General features: G+C 34.0%; 1 protein-coding gene across 4 annotated transcripts in view; it reads right to left on the reverse strand.

Annotated features, from left to right (window-relative positions):
- Window positions 1-24,380, reverse strand: part of Arap2 (ArfGAP with RhoGAP domain, ankyrin repeat and PH domain 2) — a 206,563-nt gene that overhangs the window by 70,075 nt on the left and 112,108 nt on the right. For all 4 annotated transcript variants that reach the window (XM_078021176.1, XM_078021175.1, XM_021722720.3 and 1 more), the window contains exons 20-22: window positions 10,316-10,479; window positions 6,351-6,563; window positions 2,974-3,079 (exon numbers count right to left, since the gene is read on the reverse strand). In XM_078021176.1, coding sequence (XP_077877302.1) covers window positions 2,974-3,079; window positions 6,351-6,563; window positions 10,316-10,479 — 483 coding nt within the window. The remainder of the gene's footprint in view (window positions 1-2,973; window positions 3,080-6,350; window positions 6,564-10,315; window positions 10,480-24,380) is intronic.

The following is a 24,380-nucleotide window of genomic DNA, read 5'->3' on the forward strand; positions in this document are numbered from 1 at the left end:
ACTACATTTTCTAGAAAGTGGATGTCAGGTTTGGAGAACACCTGGTGGCACGTGTATGGTATTCAGAACAGGATATAATTACATCTCAAAATTCAAACTCTCAATTTATAAATACCACTACATCTTTCTTGGATATAACTAATAATGCCTTTTAAAAATAAAGAGATATGAATAAATCAATCAACCCTTCTAATCAGTAAGGTACAACTTTTAGGTCTTACAAATATCATTTAAAGTTTTAACAAATAAAAGTTTCAAAGTTATAAAAAATAAAATAAAACCTATAGTCACCATCCCAAGAAATGAAGAGTTGAGTTAGTAAGAATATAGTAGAGTGGAACTACAAGTAGTTAATGGTCTCTACTGGACACTGACTGTATATACAGCTGCTCTAGTGCCTGTTTAACTTCATTTGGAAAATGTTAAAATACACACTAAAGAAGAGAGAACCACCTCCATTAAAGGCATATAGCAAGGTTATGTCTATACAGAATAGAGATTCTGGTAGGTACAGAAAGAATCAACATGATAGTAATATATATGATAATGCAAGAAATCCTAATAAAATGCAAAATTGCATAGCAGAGACAGACCAAGTATGATCATCATATACAATTTACAAGATGCAAAAGGAATTGGAATTTAATAAAGGAGGATGTAACAACTGCAGACACCCCTCTCAAAACCACTCTGTACTTATATCAAACTAGACTGTGAACATTCAGGAAATTTATCTCCATGTCAGAATCTCACAGTCAAGAGAATCTCACTTTAATCACACTATACTGCATAGTACATATCTGGTGAACGGTATTAGGTGGATGTGACTGGTAACAGAAGTGGTCTTTTACCTAGGGTAGGGATTGAAAATGCTACATCAACCTAACCTTATCCAAACTGACCTCTCCACCTTTTGGTGACACTATCAGAAGTCCAAGGAAATTGTTTTCTAATGTCCTTCATAACCTCTTGTAACCTCCTGCCAGCCAACTATAAACAGTGTTGTCTCCTAGTACTCCTCTGTTCCAGAGATAGCCTTCATTCATTTCTCATTCTTACTTTTTTGCTTTGGATAGGGTCTTGCTATTTTGCCCAACCAGGTCTCCAGGTTGGTCTTGAACTCCTGGGATCAAGTGAACCTCCTGTCTCAGTCTCCTGAGTGGCTGGGGCTAATGGTGCACACACTAACACCAGTTTGGATTTATCTTTTTTTCACACCCAGTTAAAATGTTTCTTTAAATCTAAAGGATAGGGTGGACTCAACCCACAATGAAACACTCATTCTCTCCTCTATAATTCCATGCTGCATCAAAATGTATCCCAACATCTCATAAACTATATTTGTATTAGACAATAAGAAAATCATTTTTATAGGCTGGGTATGTAGCTCAGTGGTAAAGACCTGGTTAGCACACACAATTCTCAGCACGTACATGTACCACCTCCACCACAATAACAAAATCAGTTTTACTGTAGTAGAGATACACGCATGAGAACCAGTGGTTGGAAAGCAATTAAAAAAATATAAAGGATGGCACACTGTGGAAGCTTTCTTAATCTAGATACTTTTAGGAGAAGTCAGCTTTACAGAAATTTATTCAAAGGCGAGCTGGGGCTGTAGCTCAGTGGCAGAGCACTTGCCTAGTATGTGTGAGGCACTGGGTTCAATCCTCAGCACCACATAAAAATAAAAAAATAAAATAAAGACATTCTGTCCATCTACAACTACAAAAAAAATTTTTTTAAAGAAATTTATTCAAGGGAAAACTTTCTGGGTGCAGGGAGTTACAATAATTCCTTAAGCTAAATTCATGCTTACTAAAGTTTTTATACTAATACTTGCTGAGATCAACACACACAAACCAACCTTTAGTTTTAACTTCTCAAACATCCTCATCCTTCAGATTTCTCGTCACCAAAATATTCCTCATTTCTTTCCACATGCTGAGGGACCATCAGGCCCTGGCATAGGAAATGTTCTAGACTTTTTAAATCAGGATAAGGATATCTGATTAACCAATAATCCAAAATATCTGGAGTCAGAGAAGCAATAAACTAGAAGAAATAAGAGTTTATAAAGCATTCACCAAGAGAAAACACTGTGCCCAGATCTGGAAACAGTGTCTGTTTAAGAACTCTTGTCCCTCAACACAGCAATGGATCACTCCATCTCTCCTATTTCAGTACTGCATGCTGCAAATTCCCTATTTAAAATCTGTCCCCACATCTTAGAGGCAGTGATAATACTATAGAATGTAGGCTGTATAGTGCATTAAGGAAAATGATTCCTTCTTCTTCCAAATTCTGTCTAAATAAGTTTTTAAATTCTTGTTTACACATGTGACACATTTCAGGATGTTGTATTATTATTATTTCTGATTCATTTAAGAAATTCTCCTGTGCTATTTAACAGCAACTAAATTACAGAAAAGAAGGCTGATATCAGTTCCAATGATGAAGCTAGACTAAAATGAGGGAGAAAAATAGGGAAGGGGTGGGTCCCATGAAAATAGAAGGTGGATCAGGAAGGGAATACAGGAGGAGGGAAGAGGGACAAGAAAGTGAGGAATTATGGAATGAAATTGACCAAACTGTGCCATGCATATATGCATATATATGAATATACCACAGTGAATTTCACCTTTAAGTATAACCATAAAGCACCAATTAAAAAAAGACATGATGGAAGACAAGTAGAATAGAGGAAGGGGAACAGAAAGAGGGAAGAGTGGAGGGAAAGAGAAAGTTCTGGAGACTGAAATGAAGCAAATTATATTTCATGCATGTATGATTAGGTCCAAATGAATTCTAATATTATGCATAATTATAATGCACAAATAAAACATTTAAAAATATATAGTGAAAGATATACAGCTTCGTGTAGAATATTAGTCACACAACTTTAAATTAAGAAGTAATGACTTATTGAATACCATGTTTGAAGTGTCTAGAAATGCTCATGAGTTCACTCACCTATAAAGGTGTTCGATGATAGCTGCCAGTGTTGCTCGGTTGACCCCTGGAAGAGTACGTATAAATGCTCCATACTTCTTAGTTCTTTCCTTGTCATCTTGTGTATCTAGAGGCAAAAAAAAAAAAAAAGGAATCTTAGGGTTTAAGGCAATCACTTATATTATAAATTTGCCTTTCATCAATATTTCAAAATATTATTTACAAGTATAAGAAGATTAGAAGAAAAAGATTAAAACTTCTAGAATAATTGCCTATAATTATGGAAAAGCATTTATTCACATAAACTTTCCATGATTCTATGCTATAGCTCTTATAATTTTTATTTTAAAATAAAGCACTTTGAAAACAGAAAAGGGTACGTTGTTGTTTTCTTATCTTCCACTGTATGGACTACTGAACCTCAACTTAACAGGAAAACATTCAGTTAATTACTCAAACTAGAGGACAAATTGAAAAGCCAAGCCAAAAGTATTTTAACTCTAGCTGTGGAGAGGTTTTATTTTTTGTATTTGGAAATGACATTTCTGATCCTCTTTCCTTATGAAAGCACAAAGATCTTCCTTTTAGCAGCCATGGTACCATTAAATATCTGGGAAAAAATGAGAAGATAATCAAAGAAATCACACACAAGTCCTTACACTGTGGTCCAGACTTAGAAGTTGATGAGCCTCTGACTTTGTTATAAATAGAAATCAACCATGAAGAGGAAGATACTGCGCAGCCCCAGAAGTCAAATCCCTGGACAAACTATGGTCAGGAACCCCAAAGTTCTTGACTCCCAAGGATGCATGGATTTGGTTCAGCCTAACTGATTAGCTGACACAGGAAATGAAGATCATTCTTCAAATAAATAACTTGCCCTGACTTTGTGACTCAAGGGAACCACACTTAACTATTTCTTTTCAATTCCCAACTACCTTTGGAAAACAGACCAGTTCACATTTCCTACTTAGTCCTACATATTCTATTCTTTAACTGTCATGTGTAACTAATTAAAACAAATTAAAAGAAGATAAAAGTATATAGTCATTTGTAAGGACATTAGGATATCAGAGGACATAAGAAACTCTGTGACACATTTTTCAAGTACAATCCTATAAAAAACTGCAAGTATTAGCTCTTTTGTATGAATTTTGCCAGAGCATGAGCTCCATAAAAATAAACATGGTTGTATGGACTTAAGTGCCCTGTAGATAACTCTGCAAAAGCAAGAAAGGAAAATACTCAAATAAAGGAAATTCAGAAATGAATTAAGAATTATTTATATCCCTAAATAATATTTAGTATTAATCTAAACATTTGTCCTTGTGTCACCAGTTTTTAATTATAGAGAAAACTACATTTATTAATAAAATGTAATTAATATTACTACACACATAAGAAGTCAAGCTAGCAAAAGATATTTTCATGTATGAGACAAATGATATTTTCAAAATAAAGACAAGAAATTGGAAAACAAAATTCGGGAAAGATTTCTGGTCATGCAGAATATATAATGAGCAGTTAAATTAGTTCAGAATTGAGGTGACTTAATACTGTTCTTAGAAGAACAGATCATGCATCATATGAATAAGTGGTATGCCACTGCAAGGGCACTGTTGGTCTCGGGTGCATAAGACCCGAGCATTCTCCTGTGAGGTTCCCCAGAGGGTTATAGTTTATCCTTGTCAGATGAAACACTGGGCACTTATGAAATATCTGACTGAGCTATATTGGATCTGAAAGAAAAACACTTAAAGGTCATTCAACCTGGTATTTGAAGCACTCACCAAGTAGATTCTCAAAGAATTCACATGCAAGTGAAAGGTGAACACATCCCCTTTTGACGCTTGGCTACTCCTCGCCAACTATCTCCTCCAGGTAGACTGGCAATGTTAAAGACTTCTATATTATCTGACAACGTTGGCAAAACTTATTTCTTATGTATTTTTGATAAATGATTTTAAAATAAAGAAAAATTCTAAGTCATCATAAAATAGTTATTACAAATAAATTTATAGTTATAATAAAATCACCTTGAAATAAAAATAAGTAGTAGAAGGGAGCTGGGCTTAAAGAGATGTTTATCTAATTACATTTTTTAATATCCTACAAAACTATAAAACTTTTCTTATTCTCAGTGAAGCCTTTTGATTTAAAAAATATTTGAAAGCAAATAAACTATTACCTTCCAAACATGTTAAATTATGAAAAGTGTTAGTACCAATACTACTCTCTTCTTGCTGAAGCTTATAAGGAATAATATGAGATAATTTTCAAACTGTATGTGTGTTTGTGTGTTTAATGTTTGTGTGTGTATATACATATGTATACTGAATACTTTCAAATAAATAATTATATTTCTCAACTCTCAACACTTGTGTCCGAGGCACTTAGGCAAGAATACCATGCAGCGACATACCACTTATTCATATGCTATATGGTCTGTTCTTCTAAGAACAATATTAAATTGCCTGAATTCTGAACTACTTTAATAGCTCATTATATTTTTTATATGACCTTATCTCTTTCCTGAATTTTGTTTTCCAATTGCTTACCTTTATTTTGAAAATATAATCTATCTTTTTCTTATAAGACACATGAATATTAATAAAAAATGAATTGTACTGCATTCTGCTGTCATATACAACAAATTAGAATAAATAAAAATAAAATATAATATATATTCATAAAAAAGATATATGAAAACACATTTTCACTAGCATGATGTTTTATAAGTGTAGGAATATCATCTACCCAAATTAAAAAGCCATTTTATGAAAATATCTTGAAACATTAGTTTATAAGAAACAGATTTATAATTATGGTATAAATCAAAGCTAAATTTTAAGAACTAGAAAAAAGATTGAAAATTATCATTTTGAAAATGAAAATAAATAAGACGACCTTATGGTTTACTATAAAAAATTTGAAAAACAATATATGTGTATCACACATACAGATGTACAAACATACTACAAGTATGGAGAAAAAACATTGTAATATGTAAAAATGAATAGAGATGAAACAGATGAGATTAAAGATAATTTTGCATTTAAAGTCTTTAATGTTTCAACAAATGGATCGGTCTTCAATTAATGCATACTAAAGTAGGTTTTAATGAAATTAATATGATCCAATAAATGATTAAATAATCTACTTTTCTAGGTCCATTTCTTAAGTTCTCTTACAGTGTAACAAAGCTTTATTTCATTAGCTGAAATCTAGGGAAAATGAAGAAAGTAAAAAAATATATACTGTTATGTACAATAAAGAGGTAGAATAAATAAAAGAGGAATGATGTGTCGTGTGATAATTTTAAGATTATCAAAAATTAAAAATAAATCTAAATATCAGTGTAGGTAAGCCTGCATCATGTTCCATAGTCCAGACATTACCTAATGCAGAGATCCAATACGGGTAGAGCTCCTTGGTGAGAAGTGCATCGTCAATGTCAGAGAGAAAGCTTTTCAACACGCCTGTCACATCTTCAAGCTGATGTTTCCCAGCCCTCAATTTAAAGCTTCTTGCATCCTTTTTGAAACTCTCCAGGAGTTCACTGATGCGCAAAGGATCACCATTCTTTTGGTAGATATATTTGCATCCTAAACCTTTGTTTGTTTAAAATTAAAAGAAAAAGTTAAATTAAAAAATGTCTCCATTCAAAATCTATTCTGGTATCTTAAACATGGAACAAATTTTTGTGTTGGGATGATGATGAAGATAAATAAAAAATTATGCAAGAGGTGAAAGACTTCGTTCTTCTAATTTTAGTATTTGAAATGTAAACCCGATGAACAAACTATTCCACCTTCATCTTTCAGGAAGTCTTGGATCAGCACACCCTGTGGTACACTTCCTAAGATCTTTTTCATTATTTTTTTTTTAAATTTTTATCTTAAGTGCCATATCTTTACTTATCTCCCAGAATACACTCTAGTCTCCATTCTGACAACAGTGAGTATACATTTTCCTAAACTTTGACCCCCATATCCATTCATTAGTTTCTTCCTCTTTCTACCTTCTCCCCCTTCCCAGTAAAGAGTTGGGTCAGTCCTTTTGCAAAGCTACTGATTCACCAGGTACCCTATATAAATAAAAGTGATAATTACTAGAAGGTGGTACAGGAGTGGTGATGAATATGATACAAACACAGAAACCCTCCCCCTACCCAGGGTCCTTGTTCTTCTTCCTTTCAAAACTAAGCTGTTTCCTACAGTTATCCCTTCTATTATCTCTCAGGCTTGCAAACCCTTTCACCATACAGTGTTGCTTCTGTCCCTAGTCCCACTGTTGGTAACACTGTCATCAAAAATGTCAATAATGTTCTTTTCTTCTGGAAGGAGTTCTGATTTCAGCTAATGAAAAATGCTTCAACATTGGACACGCCAAAGGAATCCTCCTTAAAACTCTTTTAATCCTACGGCTTTGATGACATGATGATTTCTTATCTCCTCCTTTCCCCTTCCCTCTGTGGTTGAGGAAGGTGTTCATTCTGCCTGTGCAGTCTTTGCTGGGGATTCCAGATATCCATCTTCAATTATCTTCTCTTCTTGGCCCCCAGAAAATTCTCTAGGTAAGACCATTCAACCTCATCACTTCAACACCTACATATATATTTTTTCCTGTATTTTAATTTCCAAAAATTTACACACACACACACACACACACACACACAATTCCTCATTCTTAGTATATGGTATTGCCTTCTTACATTCTTGCAAGTAAGAACCTTTCTTTCTAGCTTATCACATTAAGAAAAATACTATGTCCCATAGATATTTCATCATATTCTCACTCTCAAAACTGTCCCCGTTTTCCATCCCATATGCTGTTATCTTGTGCCCTTGATTCCTCACTGCACAACTTCCTGACCCCATTCCTGTGCTTCCCTACACAATGCTAACAGTGTGACCTAAAAACAGGTGTTGTTCATATTACCAGCAAGCTCAAAAATCTGGACCCTGCCTTCCCGTTACCTATAGGGCAAAGTTAAAGAATATGTAAAAATCGACAGGAGTTGGTTTAAATTCCTGTATATTGTACATGCTTCTTCTCACACTAAGCACTGGCCGCATTTAACTTCAAGTATGCAAACTTCCCTAAAAAGGGGAAGACTTCCTTCCCTTACCATCTCTGCTCTGGGTGAAATCCAATACCAAGGACACCTGCAGGGGTCCTTGCATCTCTCCACTGTAGAATTTTGAACACTGTCTGCACACTTGTCTGTCTCTCATCCTTAAATCTACAAACTCCTAGACTGCTAGGGTTTTATCTTATTCACTGTATATATCCAGCAGATATGTGTCTAAAGAACTCAGTAGGCATTCAATAAGCAATTGCTTAATGCAAGAATAAGTAAATTCTACAAAAATATTATTTTGACTACGTGTCTCAGACACTACCTTCTTTGCTGGGGAAGTTTCTAATAGCTGGTACTTAAATAAGTTTGGCTAAATGGACAGAAATTTGAAAATAATTTTGTTGATGCAAATTAAAAACAACTTCCCCCAAGAACTAACTGCTGTACTTCATTAAGAAAAACTTAAAATCCTAAAAACTATATCATGAACTTGATACAGTTTAAACCTTGACAGGAAGAGCACAGATAATTGGTTTTTAGATTTTAACTCAATAGGCCCAGAAGTTCAATATAATTATTACATAAAGACTTTGAACAAAACTCCCTGCATCCTACAATCACTGGGCAGTTTTTCTATATTCACATAAAATCTTTCCTTTTATACATGCGATTAATATTGATCTTTTACCCCATGTTCTACTTCCAGAAACAAATGGTTTACTGGCTTTATTGCTTTAATGTGCAAGTTAATGCACCTTGTGTTAAGTAGTTATAATGCATGAGATTTAGTGGAAAATGCTATGATGCTTAGTGGTTTTAAATTCAAATGGTTTTAAAAGCAAAGAAACTTCTGATTTCCCTAGAGAAATGTAAAACTGGCTATACTAGAATGAGTCAGGATATTTTAATCACTTGTCAGCTTAAGAAAGACCATATGTCATTAATTATGTAACTAATATGTGAAAACTCCCCATGAGGTCATACTCTTGCTAAAACACAAGTGTACAATGCATGATAACCACATATTTCCCCCACTTTAAACAAACGCTGATCAGGAAAACAAATGCACTACCACTGCAAGGAACTTTCTGTATCAGTAGGCCATGAGTGTGTTCATGTATAGATTTTCAGTAGCTATATAAAGCAAACACAATGAATCTGCACATTAAAAACTCTACTTGAATTACATTTGAAGTAAAATACTTAAAATGACATGCTACTCAGAAGAAGAGATTAAAAGTACACATAAATGTAATTTCTGAAGATTATTTTTGTTATAGTCCTTGTTATTTCTGATATCATGCTCCTCATCAGCATATGGTCAGTTGCTCATTTGAGGACTGTCTTTAATGTTTAACTCCTACTACTGTGTTTCTGTCAACACAATGTTTTAATGTAGCTCTGTCACTAATTAAGTCTTTTTTTAAAATTAAGATAAGAAGACACCTTTAATATTAGGAAAACAGAAAGGTTAACACATCTTTAAAAGCAAGCATTTCACTCCTTTCCACACTTAAGCTCTAATAAATGGCACTTATCTATGGGTTAGAAGGTGGAAAATATATTTATATTAAAAAATGTAGTTAAGAAACTTATATCATTTGGAAGACGAAGAATATACACAACTAAGAATGAATTTGAAAGATTCATGGTAACTTGAAAATAAATGACAATAAAGGTTAGTTTTAAGGCATATCTAAGATACCCACCATAACATATACATTTTAACTGAAGGTGGACCCTATAAGTATAAATCAAATTGCTTTTACTTGCTAACTACTCATTAAAATATCTTGCAAATAAACCAGTTATATCTATAACCATGCTTAATATAAACATCTGACTAACCAGTCGAATGCTGTTGAAGCACACTCCGTATGCATGCCAACACAACACAAATTCTTTAACATATTTTTCCATAGTTTACCATTTCTAAAAATCATGCTTAGGCACTCTAAGTTACTCTAGGCTTTATTCTTGGCTTGTAACCACTGAAAAATAGTTTTTATTATTTTACATACTCTTTATATTCTTTCAACATGTGATTTAACATTTTCATATGTACAAAGGACAAAGAAATGTAAAAAAAGGTATTATATAGTTCAGATGAATTTACCAGGGAGAAGAAATGGCAGCTAGCTGAGCAGTGACCACGCTTTTACTTTTCAGGGGCACACTTGGGAATGTAAGGGGCATTAATCAGCCAATGGAGGCACCACTTAGAAACTATAAGAGTGATACTATGAGTTTCAGGAGTTGAATAAAAACTCTGATACATACCATACTGTGTAACAAATGCTATACAGCTGTTCACAATAATGGGCACGTCATTTTTGCTGAGCTGCTGATCTTGTAATGCATTACCATCTGTACCTGCTGCTTTTTCAATTGCAGTATGCCAGACTGTGAAATCCAACTTGGTATGCCCATGGATGTATAATGTTCTGTAAAGTTTAAAAACCATGACAAATTATAATTTTGCTTTACTAAAATAAATAAATAAATAAATGGAATTTTTTAGAAAGCAAGCTCTTACCTCAAGAAATATTAACCCTAAATCTACAGAAACAAGAACTACCTCACCCAGCCTAGAAAAGCCCTTCCTTTACCTTCCACCTCCCACTCACCATGGCTTCCTCTCAGTCCCCCTTCTACTTGAAGACTCACCTCTATTCACTGAATAGAGGAAATTCTCCCAATTTAAGGTCTCACCTCTTTTGTTACCCCAACTCTTTTATTCTGTTTCTGAATATTTCTGTTAGTGACTAAATGGCAAATATCACAAGTGACTTTTAATATACATATTTCTGCCTCTCTCTCTTCTTTTTTTTAATATTTTTTTTAGGTGTAGATGGACACAACACAATGCCTTTATTTTTATGTGGTGCTGAAGATCGAACCCAGTCCTGCCCGTGCTAGGCGAGCGCTCTGCTGCTGAGCCACAATCCTAGCCCCTCTTTTCTTTTTAAATACATTGATATTTTTGATCATTTCATTTCTTTAAAAATGATAATACTGTGTTGGCTTTTATGGCAAAACCCTTTCTGGAATTCCCATCTTTCTCATCACTTCTTGGCGTCAAGTTCCCTTCCTCTTTCTAAATAACAAGGTTGTGTGTGATCTCAGACTCCCCAGAATCTCCAGGGACACTGGTCATTCCGGCCAGTAGTTTCATCTCCCCTATGCTGATCAGTGGCTCCAAATTCCTCTCTCCAGGCTGTAACTCTATCACACATCAGATCTTGCTGAGAAGTGAGACCATGGGAGTGGTTTATTGGGGAACTGGGTGGGGGATGCAGCTCAATGGTAGAGCACGGCCTCCCAAGCACCAGGCACTGGGCTGTATCCCAACACTCACTGTTTCAAAAGGAAAAAAGGAAAAAGGAAAAAAAAAAAAAAAAGTGGAACTGCAATCATAATTTCCAAACCAATTTTAACTCTGTCACAGAGTTAAATAATACTTCCTTGTTAACCTTAGACAAGTTATCATATGATTTGTGCCTCAATTTCATCAGGTGAAATGAGGATAATACCTGTACCTAGCACAGCACACAACAGATGTTAGTGACTAAATAGTAAGCATAATACTAATAAATACTTATTTTTGAATATCGCACTTTAATGTTTCAAAAATCTTGTTAAACCTTTCTCTCTGCCCCTACAAAAGTGCTCCTGGCACTACAGTTCTCCACTTATCTCATCAGACATTTAAGAGTAATTAACTGTCTCATCCCTCAGTCACATTCACATAAATTCAGTCACATCCACATAAATTCAGTCACAAAATTCTGTTGACTACAGTCCCCAAAATATTCACCCTGTCTCTTCTTTCCAATATTATAATATTTTAGATTTTCATGATGCTCCTTGAGCTCACTAAAGCCCATAACAGAATTCCTTTCCCAATTTTCCATCTTCCTAATCTTTACTCATCACTACTGCCAGAGTCATCTTTCTAAAATGCACAGCTAATGACATCACTTTGGGATTAGCATCCTTCTACAGCTCTGGCATTTTCAATGTTCAAAGGCCGTCCTGATCTCCCTATATCTTCCCTCTAACCTTATCTGTCCTTCCTCTATGCACAAAACACACTGAAAAAATTTTAAAAATTGCACCTGTGTCTTCACAACAAACATGTCCTGCTCTTTGGCTGGCTATTCCAACACTTATCCCCCAAGGCGTGCTCTAGGTGGAATTCCCAGACAGTAGATCCCTGCTCTCCTCCCTGTGCCTACAGTGCCACAGGCTTCCCTTCTCCATCCTCCAATGGTCACTTTGTCTTCTAATCTACCTTCTGTTGTGTCTGTCTGTTTCAGCTGCTAGACAGCAAACTTTGCACAGAAGAGCAAGGAGAGTACTTCAGTTTCCTAGTCAATGCACAGAGCCTGACATTTAGCAGATGCATGATAGTTTTAAATTCCTTTGCCCAGTATAACATTTAATTAAACTATGAATTAAAAATAGTAGCTGATTCAAATACTTCTCCAAAGTATGAGCTGCATGAGACCTGGGACTTCTGCAGAGGGAATAGAGAAGAGCAGGGTAGTCTTTGACATTCTGAATAACAAGACTAGCTGTAATTTTAAAATGAAAAAAAAAAAAGTCCTTTCATTCTTTATTTTTCCCTCTTGCAATGCTCCTATAAGAAGACAAAGCTCTCTGCTCAGTGCACTCATTTCTAACACCATCTGAAATTGCTACAATTACTATACTTGTGCCTATAATCCTCATCCTTTGCTTTTTGACATTTTTACCTATTTTTATTTTCCACATGACCACATCAACCCTAAACTACAGATTCTGTAATTGTGTTTTGAAGAATTCTGACACTTATTCTAATACTTCTGACATGTTTTAGCCTTTTCATTTATCTTACATCATCTTAAGCTTGAAAACATTCTTTCAGTAGCTATATTTGTCTAAATGACATTCAAGTAATTTCCCTGAGAAATATTAAATCGCTACATTATATTTACTTTGTTCCAACTTTGTCTGGCTAATTTTTAGGAGTTTAGGTACAAAGGAAGACTTATTTTTTTCCTCATTTTATTTCCATAGATTTTTCTTAACCTGATAATTAAGCTCTAAATGAGACAAGAAATCTTTGAGACTGTTTCCTTATATAATACTACACTGGGTAAGTATTCAAGCAAGCTGTGAAAGAAAATCAAAATGCAACAGCCCTCCTACAATATCAGTATAATTCTGTCACTGAGAACATTTCAAACGTCAAATTTTCTTTCTAGTCCAAAGAAATCCTGAGATGACAAGGTTAGCTGTCTTCTTGTGAACCAGTGAGGGGCAGAAGGAGCCATGACAAGTTAACTCCTGAGTCAACCTGTCAAAAGAGTGTATCCTAAAATACACCATCTGGGGCAGATGTCTGACACTGAGCAGCATCACCATGACGATGTTCCTTTGATGCTTAGCGAAACTCTATGCACATCCAATAATATCACAACACATTGACAACACAAATCCTGACCAACTTTGTGATTTCAAGTGTTATCAACTAGCCAGTTCACATTTCTGGGTAAGAATGCCAAGGAAATATTAATTTACATCTTGAAATTCTGAAGTTATTTTGATGAACTCTATATGGAAATAAGTTATACTAATTGTCAATGTCCTGAGTACAAATTTCAAAGTGTATTTCAAAGTCATATAAGGACTGTTATTTGTTATAACGAATGAAGACAGTTCAATAAGATCTAGAAACCAAGCCCCAGAACTAATAAAAGCAATTCTCTCAAAATTGCAACATAGTAACCACAATGTGTCAAAAATCATATTTGAGAAGTCTCTTCACAAAAAATAGGACCAATAAATTTGACTGCATAAAAACAAATTTACTCATAAAGAACATTTTAAATAAAACAGAAAAGTAAATAATGAATAACTGCAACTATAACTGAAAAAAGATAATATCCTAAGTATTTATGAAAAAATAAAAGTGCTCAGTCCTCAACATAATGGACATCAGCAATGAAAAGATAATCCACAGAAGTGCCAGTGGCCAATAAATGCAAACCAGGCTAACAATCAAAGATATGTATAAGAAAACAGCAACATGTTATAAGCAATTTATGAAAGATTAAAAAATGTAAGGCTTATCGCTAAAGAAGAGCATAACAAGATGAAAACAGAATTTTATAGGTTTAGTAGATATTCTGAAGAGTTGTGGAGATATGTACCAAGTAAGCTAATATATGTATACATAACTGCTGACACATAATTCCAACCTTAGAACACTACTGTAAGTACATTCCTGAAAGGAAGATACACTTTTGCTCAACATCTGCTTTTGTCCCTCTTCCAAGCACAAGCACATGCACATATGCACATCAAGAGCTACATTTACCAGAGCACTTAAAAAAATGGAAATACACTTAAATCCCAACAACTAGGAAAACATTAAGTGTTTAGGAATATCTATCAATATAAATATTTAGTTCAATGAACAAAAATGACATAATTGCAAGTATATATTTACTGAAATGGTAAACAGTTTCTGGGTAGAAAGCTCATATTTTCCTTTCATACATAAAGAGACACATACATATACATCTATTTATATATGTGTGTGCATTTGTGCGTGTGTGTATGCCATCTTAGTTTTTCATTGGATTTTTAAGCCAGAGAATTGGAAATATCCTTACCACTTCATTTATGACTAGGAACTAAGGGCCAGAAAGAATCTGCTTAAGACTAAAGGGCTAGTAAGGAAGAGTAAAGCAGCTAAGTAGGTAGGTTTTCTATCCCACCCAGTGGAATCCAGTGTATTATCCTTTACCTGAGATGTCTATAATTTAAAGTCCTGGTTTTCAGTTCTCCAAAATGCTCATTCTAGAAGTAGAAATCTGGTATCAATCATTTTTTCTCAGTCTTCTTATCACAGGGAGATTCAAAAAACAGGGTTTCCTAAACAACTTATCACAAAGTCATATAACTGAAAAAACTAGAAGATGATCTCTTGGAGCCATTCATAACAGGGATCTATTGCTCTTTTGAAGAAGGGACAGCATACATTCTACCTTGGTAAGCATCTTAGACGCACTGAAAATGTAATGGACAGATCCAAGGAAGATGATTGTGGAAATGTCCAGTGTGTACTTTTCTTTATAGTTCCTAAGCAAGCTCTCAAAGCAAAACACACTAATTGTCAGAGGAAGTTTTGCTTTTTATAGAAAATGATGAATTGTTTTATTGCTCTGACAAGTGATTATTAGAATATTCACTCATTTTAATTATATAGCTGAAAATATTTTCACAAAAGTTTACTCCTGTGTGACCATTACTATAATCGATATACAAAACATTTGGATGGCTCACAAAATTTCCCCACAACTCTTTGCAACGAATGCCTTCTACCCACAATTTCAGGCCAAAACTCATGTTTTCTGTTAATAAATCTTAATTTATCAGTTTAGTTGACTTGAATATTTGTGGAGTCATTTTATGGACATACGTTATGCTGTATTTTGAGTAAGTGCCAAGGAGCTTATCTGCTGGGATGCACAGTAAGTATGAATTAACAATTTTTTAAAAAAACTTTTTAACTGTTGTCCAAAATGACTGTATTAATTTACAATTCAGTCATACCTGCTAATATTTTCACTAGTATATTTGTCTTAGTTTTTCCAGTGCGAGAATGTTCTGTTACTGAGGTTTTAATTAGCATTTTCCTGATACTATTTCTAAGTGTTTGTTGACTGTTCACAGGTCCTTGGTTAGAAGTGCATATTCAAACATTTCATGTATTTCCAAGGATTTTTCAATTATACTTACTATATTCAACCTTTATATAAAGTTGGTCATAATATTCCAATTTTAAATATTAAGATGATAAACAGTGAAGTTTCCTCTTTCATACTGACATTGGTAATGTGTATATTGTACACTTATCAGTTTTATTAATTTTTAAAGTCAAAAGAAGTTTATAAACTTAACTGATCATTTCAAGGGACCAGCTACTGACTGCATGGATTTTCACTACTTTTTTTTTTCCTCCAGTTTTTCACTGATTTGTGCAGCTCTCTGTTTATTTAATTCTTTGTTATTTTCCTAAATTTTTAATGTAGAAGTTTAGATGTTAGATCTTTTGATTTAAAGTAAGCATTTTAAGCTGTAAACTTCTAAGTGTTGCTTTATAGCTGTACCTCAAAACTTTGATATGTTTTCATTATCATTTGATCAACATATTTCCTAATTTTTCCTGTGATTTCTACTTTGAAGTATAGGATAAATGAAAGTGTGCTTAATTTCCACATACTTAGGAACTGCTGAAGTATCTATTATTGATCTAAATTTAAATTCCTTTCTGGTTAGAAAACACACTCTGAGAGATTTCAATAATTTAAATTTATGAAAACTTGTTTTATGGTCTAGGATTTAGTTGGTGAATATTCCACATGTGTTTGTAAAATAATAAATATTACAAGGTTATGCAGTACGTCTGCATGTAAATATGATTTATACATTATAAATATATGTACATATACATCAATTAATATGAGTAGTACTGGATCTTCTATATCATTACTGATTTTTTTTTGTCTTCTTGTCGATCTGTGAATGAAAGCCAAAAGGTGACATCTCCATCTATAACTGGAACTGTCTATTGCTTCTTTACTTCTGTTAATTTTTTTAATTTATAAATGCTGAAGCTTGGTTATTATGAACAAACACATTTAAGATTGGTATGTCTTCTTGATATGTTGACACCTTTATTACTAGGAAAAGTCTCATTTTTCTCTGATAATATTCTTTGTCCTTAAGTCTAATTTTATATTAATATGGTTACTCAAGCATGTGAATGATCTGCATGGTATAACATTCTCTCTCTTTAGAAGTAACTAATCTATCTTTACATTTAAAGTGTGCTTCTTATAGAAGTTATAGTCTCTGACATATTTTTTTAAATCTACTCTGGCAATCTCTGCCTTATAACTGTAGCTTTAGACCATTAACACTTAATATAATTATGAATTTGATAATATTTAAATAAGTGTATCATCTTGGTCATTATTTTTCTTGGCCTATTTTTTCTTTGTTCCTTTTCTTTCCTGGATTCACATGTCTTACTTTTTATGATTCTATTTCATCTTTGCTAGTGGTTTAATAGCTATAACTTTTTTCTTCCTGTCTGTGGTTTTCCTAGGAGTTTCAGCATGTATTTTTGAAATATACCTTCAAATAATATAAACTAATTCACATATAAGAGCCATCATTTTTTAATCTCCCCCTTATTTTTTGTGATACTGGTATACATTCTATTTACTTATGTGTTATAAATCCCAGAATATAGTTATTTGTGGTATAATGTTATTTTTTAAGAAAATAAAAAATTATAGAAATATCATTTATCAACATTTATGCTTTCTGTTATTCCTCATTTCTTTACACAGATCCAAGTTTCCAACTGATATTACTCCTTTGAAGTGAAAGAACTTAAATTTCTTTCTTTTTTTTTTAAAGAGAGAGAGAGAGAGAGAGTTTTTAATATTTATTTTTTTAGTTTTCAGTGGACACAACATCTTTATTTTATTTGTACGTGGTGCTGAGGATCAAACCCAGCACCCCATGCATGCCAGGCGAGCGCGCTACCGCTTGAGCCACATCCCCAGCCCCAACTTTAAATTTCTTATGGTATAGGTCTGAACTCTATCAATATTAGGTTGGCCCAAAAAGTATTTGAATCTAATTTTTTAAAAGATATTTCTGTTCAACCAGGTATTTAAGGCTGAAATCTACTTGTTTGATTTGTTTGTTTGTTTAGGGCTTTTTCTTCCTCATACTTTAAATATTTCATTATGCTATCTTCTGGATTTGAACTTCGGACAAAACATTCTCAACTTTGTCCAATAGGGTTCATGAAACTTTTTCCTCTGGCACTCTTACCTTTTCCTTTTTCTTCATATGGGTATTCGGGAATTTGATTATGACGTGACTTGACCCAATTTGTTTTAGTACATTTGTGACTTTATAGATCAAATTCAGAAGCTGTTCAGTCACATTTCTTCAAATATTTTTTCTGTCCTTATCTTTCTCTTCTCTTGTTTTGGAATTTTACTTATATTTAAATAGGATTGCTTGATATTGCCCCATGTGTTACTAAAGTTCTGTTTATTTTATTTAGTCTTTTCTTTAAAAAAATCTTTATGTACCTATGTTTGGACAGTTTCTATTGTCATACCACAAGCTCATTAATCTCTGTTTTTTTTTTTCTGTAGGAAAAATTCTTTCATTAAGTCTACATAATGGAATTTTCTTTTCAAATAGTGTATTTTTCTGCCTCAGAAGTTACATTAACCATTTTTATCACAATGTTTATGTTTTCCTTTATACCTCTGAATATATTTACAGTATTTAAGATCACTTTTTAGAGGTTTTAATTCCATTATCTTTTTGATTTCTGGATATATACCTATGTAGTGCTTCTTGGTTTCTTCACATTACTAATAATTTTAGCTGAATGCTAAACATTGTAAGCATTAAGTTATTGAGTAGGATTGTATTATCTTCCTATAGTGTATTGATGTTTTGTTTTCACATCATTTGACAGTTTAACCCCAGACAACTCAATTACTTGTGGGACAGATTATGTCTTGGAGGTCTGCTTTAAGCTTAGTAAAGTTAAAAAATAGAGTACCCTTCCCTCTAAGGCTGGGCTGACCTTTATTATAGGATGTGGTATCTTGTGGCCTTTACTAAAGGCACAGTGTATTTAATGAGGTCTTTCCTACCGGACTGGATAGAATTTGAACATATTCCACTGCTGTCTAAGATTTGGAAATTATCCAACTCATGGCACCCTCAGAGTTGTGTCTGACTGGCCTCAGAGTTTTACACTACAAATATACACATTTTGCTTGGGCTTCCCAACTCTCTATGCTATGGCCTATGAGTGCCTGCAGACAGAAAGTCAAGGTGCTCTTAAAGCTTACCTTGTTTCCTTTCTCGAAATAACCACAGTCCAGGAATGTTTATTATCAAAAAGGCTGGAAACAGTTGTTTCACATGTTTTATCCAGATTGCTAATTGTTTTAGGAAGGCATGTAGCATGCTGATTATTCCTTTATGGGAGTCTGGCACATTGTATTTAGCATTATGCTCACAAATCATCTTCATTTTAGAGAGATAAAAATTTTTTTCTACTTATCACATAAGAAATTAGGACATGGAGAAAGGATTTTAGTCAGAAACGGGCAAACACCAATTATTAAGAAAATATGTAGAAGCAGAGAATATGTCACAAGAATTGACAAGTAGTAGGAAATATTATAAATAGCTTATTATTCAACCCAGGAGTTTGGTAGACAATCTTAAGGCACCTGATTCTTCAAGAAAGGAAGAATTCTGGTTTTTCACTGTCATCTCTGCACACCATCAGACGGTCCTGCTACAAGTCTGCTCAAAGCCTTTACTGGTACTCTGCTAACTACAAAATAAATCCAAATCCTTACTTTTCACAATCATTTAAAAATCAGTTTAAAAATGTATTTTCAAAAATGTCTTCTACACCCTTATAAGTTATCTGCAATTATTCCCAGAACAAGGTAAGTTAATTTAGTTGAAAATGCAGTATACTTTCCACCTATCTTCTCAGCCCACTGGCTCAGACTTCATCCTTGATCTCTCAAAGTGCAACTTAGACTGCAATTGTTTCCAGTCTACCCTATTTCTCAACTTACAATTTCTACCTTTTAGAATACTTGGTCTTCTAGTCACCTCATTTTTTCCTACTGACAGGAACCTAGAATTTCATACCCAGTAAAACATATCTTTTTCAAAAAAGAAAAAAAATCCTGATAACAAATATCTTGGAGATATCTTCTCATTCTTTTGTATATTTTTTTCTTCATAATCTTATATTTTGGTATATAAAATGTTTTTAATTAAACAGAACATATTTTTGAAGCAAAGAATGCATTCTTTAAAACCTACCTTTTGTTAAATAGCCACTCATTCCCTTCATCATAATTCTCTTTAACAGAAAATCACTTTGTAATGTAAGTTTGAATAGGCCCTTTCCTTTTGAAAAACCTATGGGGGTTGTTAGAGAAGAAAATCTCTTGTTTGCTGTGGCAACATTCCGTTAAACCATCTCTGAGAATTAAATCATCAGAAAGTTACAAAAGCAGTCAAGCTGATATTGTGGGCAATTGGCTACTGTTTAATTTGCAATTACATGGACAATTTAGAAACCACTTTTAGATAATTCAGCCTCCGGAGGATTGCTAACATATCAGTTCCCATAAAACACAATTCATGGGGAGAGAGAAAAGATCATACAGAATAAGTTGATATGAAATAAGGAATCTTGAATTTAGGATGTTTATCTCCAAAACTGAGAAAAGTAATCTGTTCCATAATTGTGGAACAAATTGATAAAGAGCTTATTCCCCAGTGTTAGCTTCTTTTTATGTCTGAAATCTGCAATTAAAACTGAAATGCACTCAGCCTTGGGAGCCAACACTGTGTAGTGTGCTGTACTACAGGTCAAGGAAGGAATCTAAAACAAAAAGAAACAACAACAAAACTTTTTTTTTTCTGTTTCTAACAAAATATTATGTTTATTATAACCAAGAACCTTTCAGCAAAAAGCCTAATAATAGGTGTCTCTGGCAAATAGCTATGCAGCTTTAGATGAAGGTGGTGAACATAGTGGGATATTTACTAAAAGAGATGTACAAAGAGTGTTGTAATTTGGATATGAGGTTTCCCCAAAACCTCCAGTGTTAATACAGGAGTAATCAGAAGCAAAATGATAAGATTATGTAATGGATTAATGATCTGAATGGATTAATGATCTGAGTGGGTGGTAATTGGAGATATGATCTACTATCCAGGAAAAAGCCTTTGACACACTGGTCCACAACATTCACTAATTTACAACAGATATTCAAAAACAAGGATTTCTTTTTCCCCCCCATACAGAGAAATTCTGAGGCCTAAAGGAAAAGCACAGAATCTAAATCCCAATAACAGCATCAAATAGCATGCCAGAAACCCTTAAGTGTAATCAAGAAAGCTTTATTTTCCAAAATAATAATTTTTAAAGAATACAAAGAATACACATTAAAGCGACACCATCTGGAACACCTTCTGTTTAGAGCTCTTTAGAGCAAAAATGCTCTGTGTGTGGAAAATATTATTGCAATATTTTTCTGTCTAAAGACACTCATGCCATACCTACAAAGAAAATTACCATGAAGACTAAAATATACATTTAAATAGGGACTCCATGCAATGCATGATTACCAAACTTATGAACTTCTATAGTTCAGGGAATTCTTTCTCTTTACCTTTAAAAAGCATTATTGTATTTCAACATTTTAATCGAAGGTAGTCAAGGACAGAAGAAAAAGATATGAATTTAATTCATCAATTTATGAGTTGTGATTCCAGTTCAAGTTGTTACTAGCAAAAAATAAAAGATCTAAAATTTAGAGCTGGTTGGTTTCCTTCTTCTTCAATTATTCACACTATCTCTATATGGCATCACATGAATAATTGGAAGCTATTTTATTTCAAAAGCCCCAGTTTTATCTGTCACTGACAATTTTACCACAATCTACTTGAGTTTACAGTCATTATTTCCCAAGGGGCCAACAGATCAAAGGAGAGATGAGAAAGAGGGCAAAGCTATGAGATTCTCTTACTGTGACATGGTATTGAAACAGCTCTTCACAGCTGTAATTAACTAGATGTGTTTGAATACTGGGTGAGTAGCACATGTTCCCTACTTTGGTAAATGATACTACCTTCCTACAGTCACCCAGGCCAAAAGCTCAGGGATCATGGTTAGAACTTCCTTGTTGACAAAGCAATTGAAAACCACCAGACTATAATCTCTCAACATCTCACTACTGGATCTAGAAAGCTAGCAACATCCAGTACTATATCAATTCTCCTTTTCATGCTGTTACTTTTGAAAAGACCTTGTCACACACTTGTCATCTCTTATATCTTCAGACTTTCCCTTTCCATGTCTCTTTCCCACCCAAACTGGCACAACTCCAAACCATTATAAAACAGACTGTATACATATTCCCTTTTGGAGTCAACTCTCTTTCCTTACTAACCCCATAAGCCTCCAGACATCTTTGACAAACCATCTAAGTTAGTCATCTTTTTGTCACTATGATCAAAATACCTGATAAGAATGACCTAAAGGTGGAAAAGTTTGTTTTGGTTTATGGTTTCAGTCCACGGTTGACTCGACTCCATTGCTTTTGGTGGCAGGAAAGGCAGAACATCATGGCAGAGGGACGTGCTGGAGGAACGCTGCTAAGTTCAGGGCCACCAGGAAGCAGAGAGAGCAGGGGGAGAGAGGGACGATACCAACCCTCCAGTGATCAACTTCCTCAGCCATACCCACCTACCTACAGTTACCACCCAGTAATGTATTCAAATAAAGACTACTCTACCAAAAAGGTCACAGCTCTGATAATCCAATCATCTCACTTCTGAACATTTCTGCACTAATACATGAGCTTTGAGGTAACCTTAAAGAGCCCTCATGAGCTGTCTCAGTTTTTAGTCAGTTCCCAACCGTAATCTGATGTGTTCTTTAGTGGACTCCTGGGGTACCTAACTTCATCAGGCATGCCCGGGGACAGCACTTGACACTTTTAACTGTTCTTTTTTTCTTGCAATATGGTCATTCATTGCACAACATCTGACAAAAACAGGCTGCTTATTTGACATTAGTTCCATAATATTATAATGGAACTGAAAAAATTCCTGTCATCTTGTTGTAGCCAACATTACATCCAATTGCACCACATTCCTCAAGAGTTTGTGCTGAGACCACTGCAAACAAACCTACAGTGCTGCCACTTATAGAAAGACATATAATTAAGTGCCTGTATGTCATAGACTTGATAATGATTTATATATGACCTTGTTTCTAGTTCATGTATTTACCATACTAATCATTATTTTAGAGTATATTCATTTTGCTTATTTGAAAAAAGTTTATTTTAAAACAAAAAGTATGCTGTGCTACACCAGCAGCAGACTCATATACTTTGCATTTATTACATCTCTTTATTGCATTATTTTCTCTTTTGCTTGATTTACTCTCATGTTGTTTTGCTTAGTATAAACCTAGGAGCAACTGGCTTTCATGTGTGTGTGTGTGTGAGACATAGGTATGTTCTGTATAGATAACACAGTGATTCATATGTATGTGTGTATGCGGTTTGGATGAGCACACTCTATGATCTTCATCAAGGATGAAATCACTTACAGATGCATTTTCAAAACATTTGCCAGTTGTTAAAGGATTCATGGCTGCATTCTGTCCTTGGGCTTTGTGATACCACCCTCTCTTGGTTTCTTGCCTCATTGAGAAAACAAGCCATTCCTTCCCCCAGGCTAGTTACTCTTCCCTGACAACAGCTCCCACCCCCACATGGTATGTATTCATGGATGCTCCTGCACATCATTTCCCTTGTTATTCTATGTAGAATCTTAAGGGACTCCACCTTCTTCCTTCTATGTACTGGTAATTCCAAAATCTGTATCTGTACCCCATTTACTTCTCAAATTATTAAAAATAACTTCCTCCTAGCAATTGCTCCCTAGACACCTTGCAAGAACCTTATGTTCAATATGTCTAAAATCAAAGTCATCATCTCTCAGGATATCTGGAATCTGTTCCTTTTCCACTATTCCTTTTCTATATCTATACACAATTACTTAATACATGTGTCTATATGCATATAAATAAATAGACAGACATGTGACCCTACCCTGTACCACACGAGGTGCCATATGTTGGCCCAGCCACATGCTTTTATACTGTTGGGATTCATAACCTAGTGCACTCACCATCTATCAACTTGGTTACTTTTATTCACACTGTTGACCTCTTTTCACTCTACTCCATCTTTAGTAGATGGAAATAAAGTACATGTATACATTTTTGAAAGTATATAAATAAATTTTTCTAATAAAGTAGCTTAAGTGTCATAGTAAACATTCTATTTTCTGATAAAGTTGAGATTTTTAAATTCTGATAATTTATATTTTATATCCATACTTTTGACACATGTGTTGATTTAATTCCTGAGACTGACCTGTACAAAAGTATTATTAAATTAATATCTAATACTTGCTTTAACATAAACCAACTCACCAACAAACAAAAAACTTCAGGTTGCAAATTGAATCTATTTTGATTTCAAAATGGGTTGTTGTCAATACTGTGTAGGCACTGGAAGGCTGCTTAAGTATTTCAAATTGCCTGGCACATAGTAAGTTTAATATATTACCATTATATCACTGTTATTATTATATTATTATGATTTAGAGAAAATAAAAAAGAAAGTGG

Source organism: Ictidomys tridecemlineatus, chromosome 9 (genome assembly GCF_052094955.1).
Source record: "Ictidomys tridecemlineatus isolate mIctTri1 chromosome 9, mIctTri1.hap1, whole genome shotgun sequence".
NCBI lineage: Eukaryota > Metazoa > Chordata > Mammalia > Rodentia > Sciuridae > Ictidomys > Ictidomys tridecemlineatus.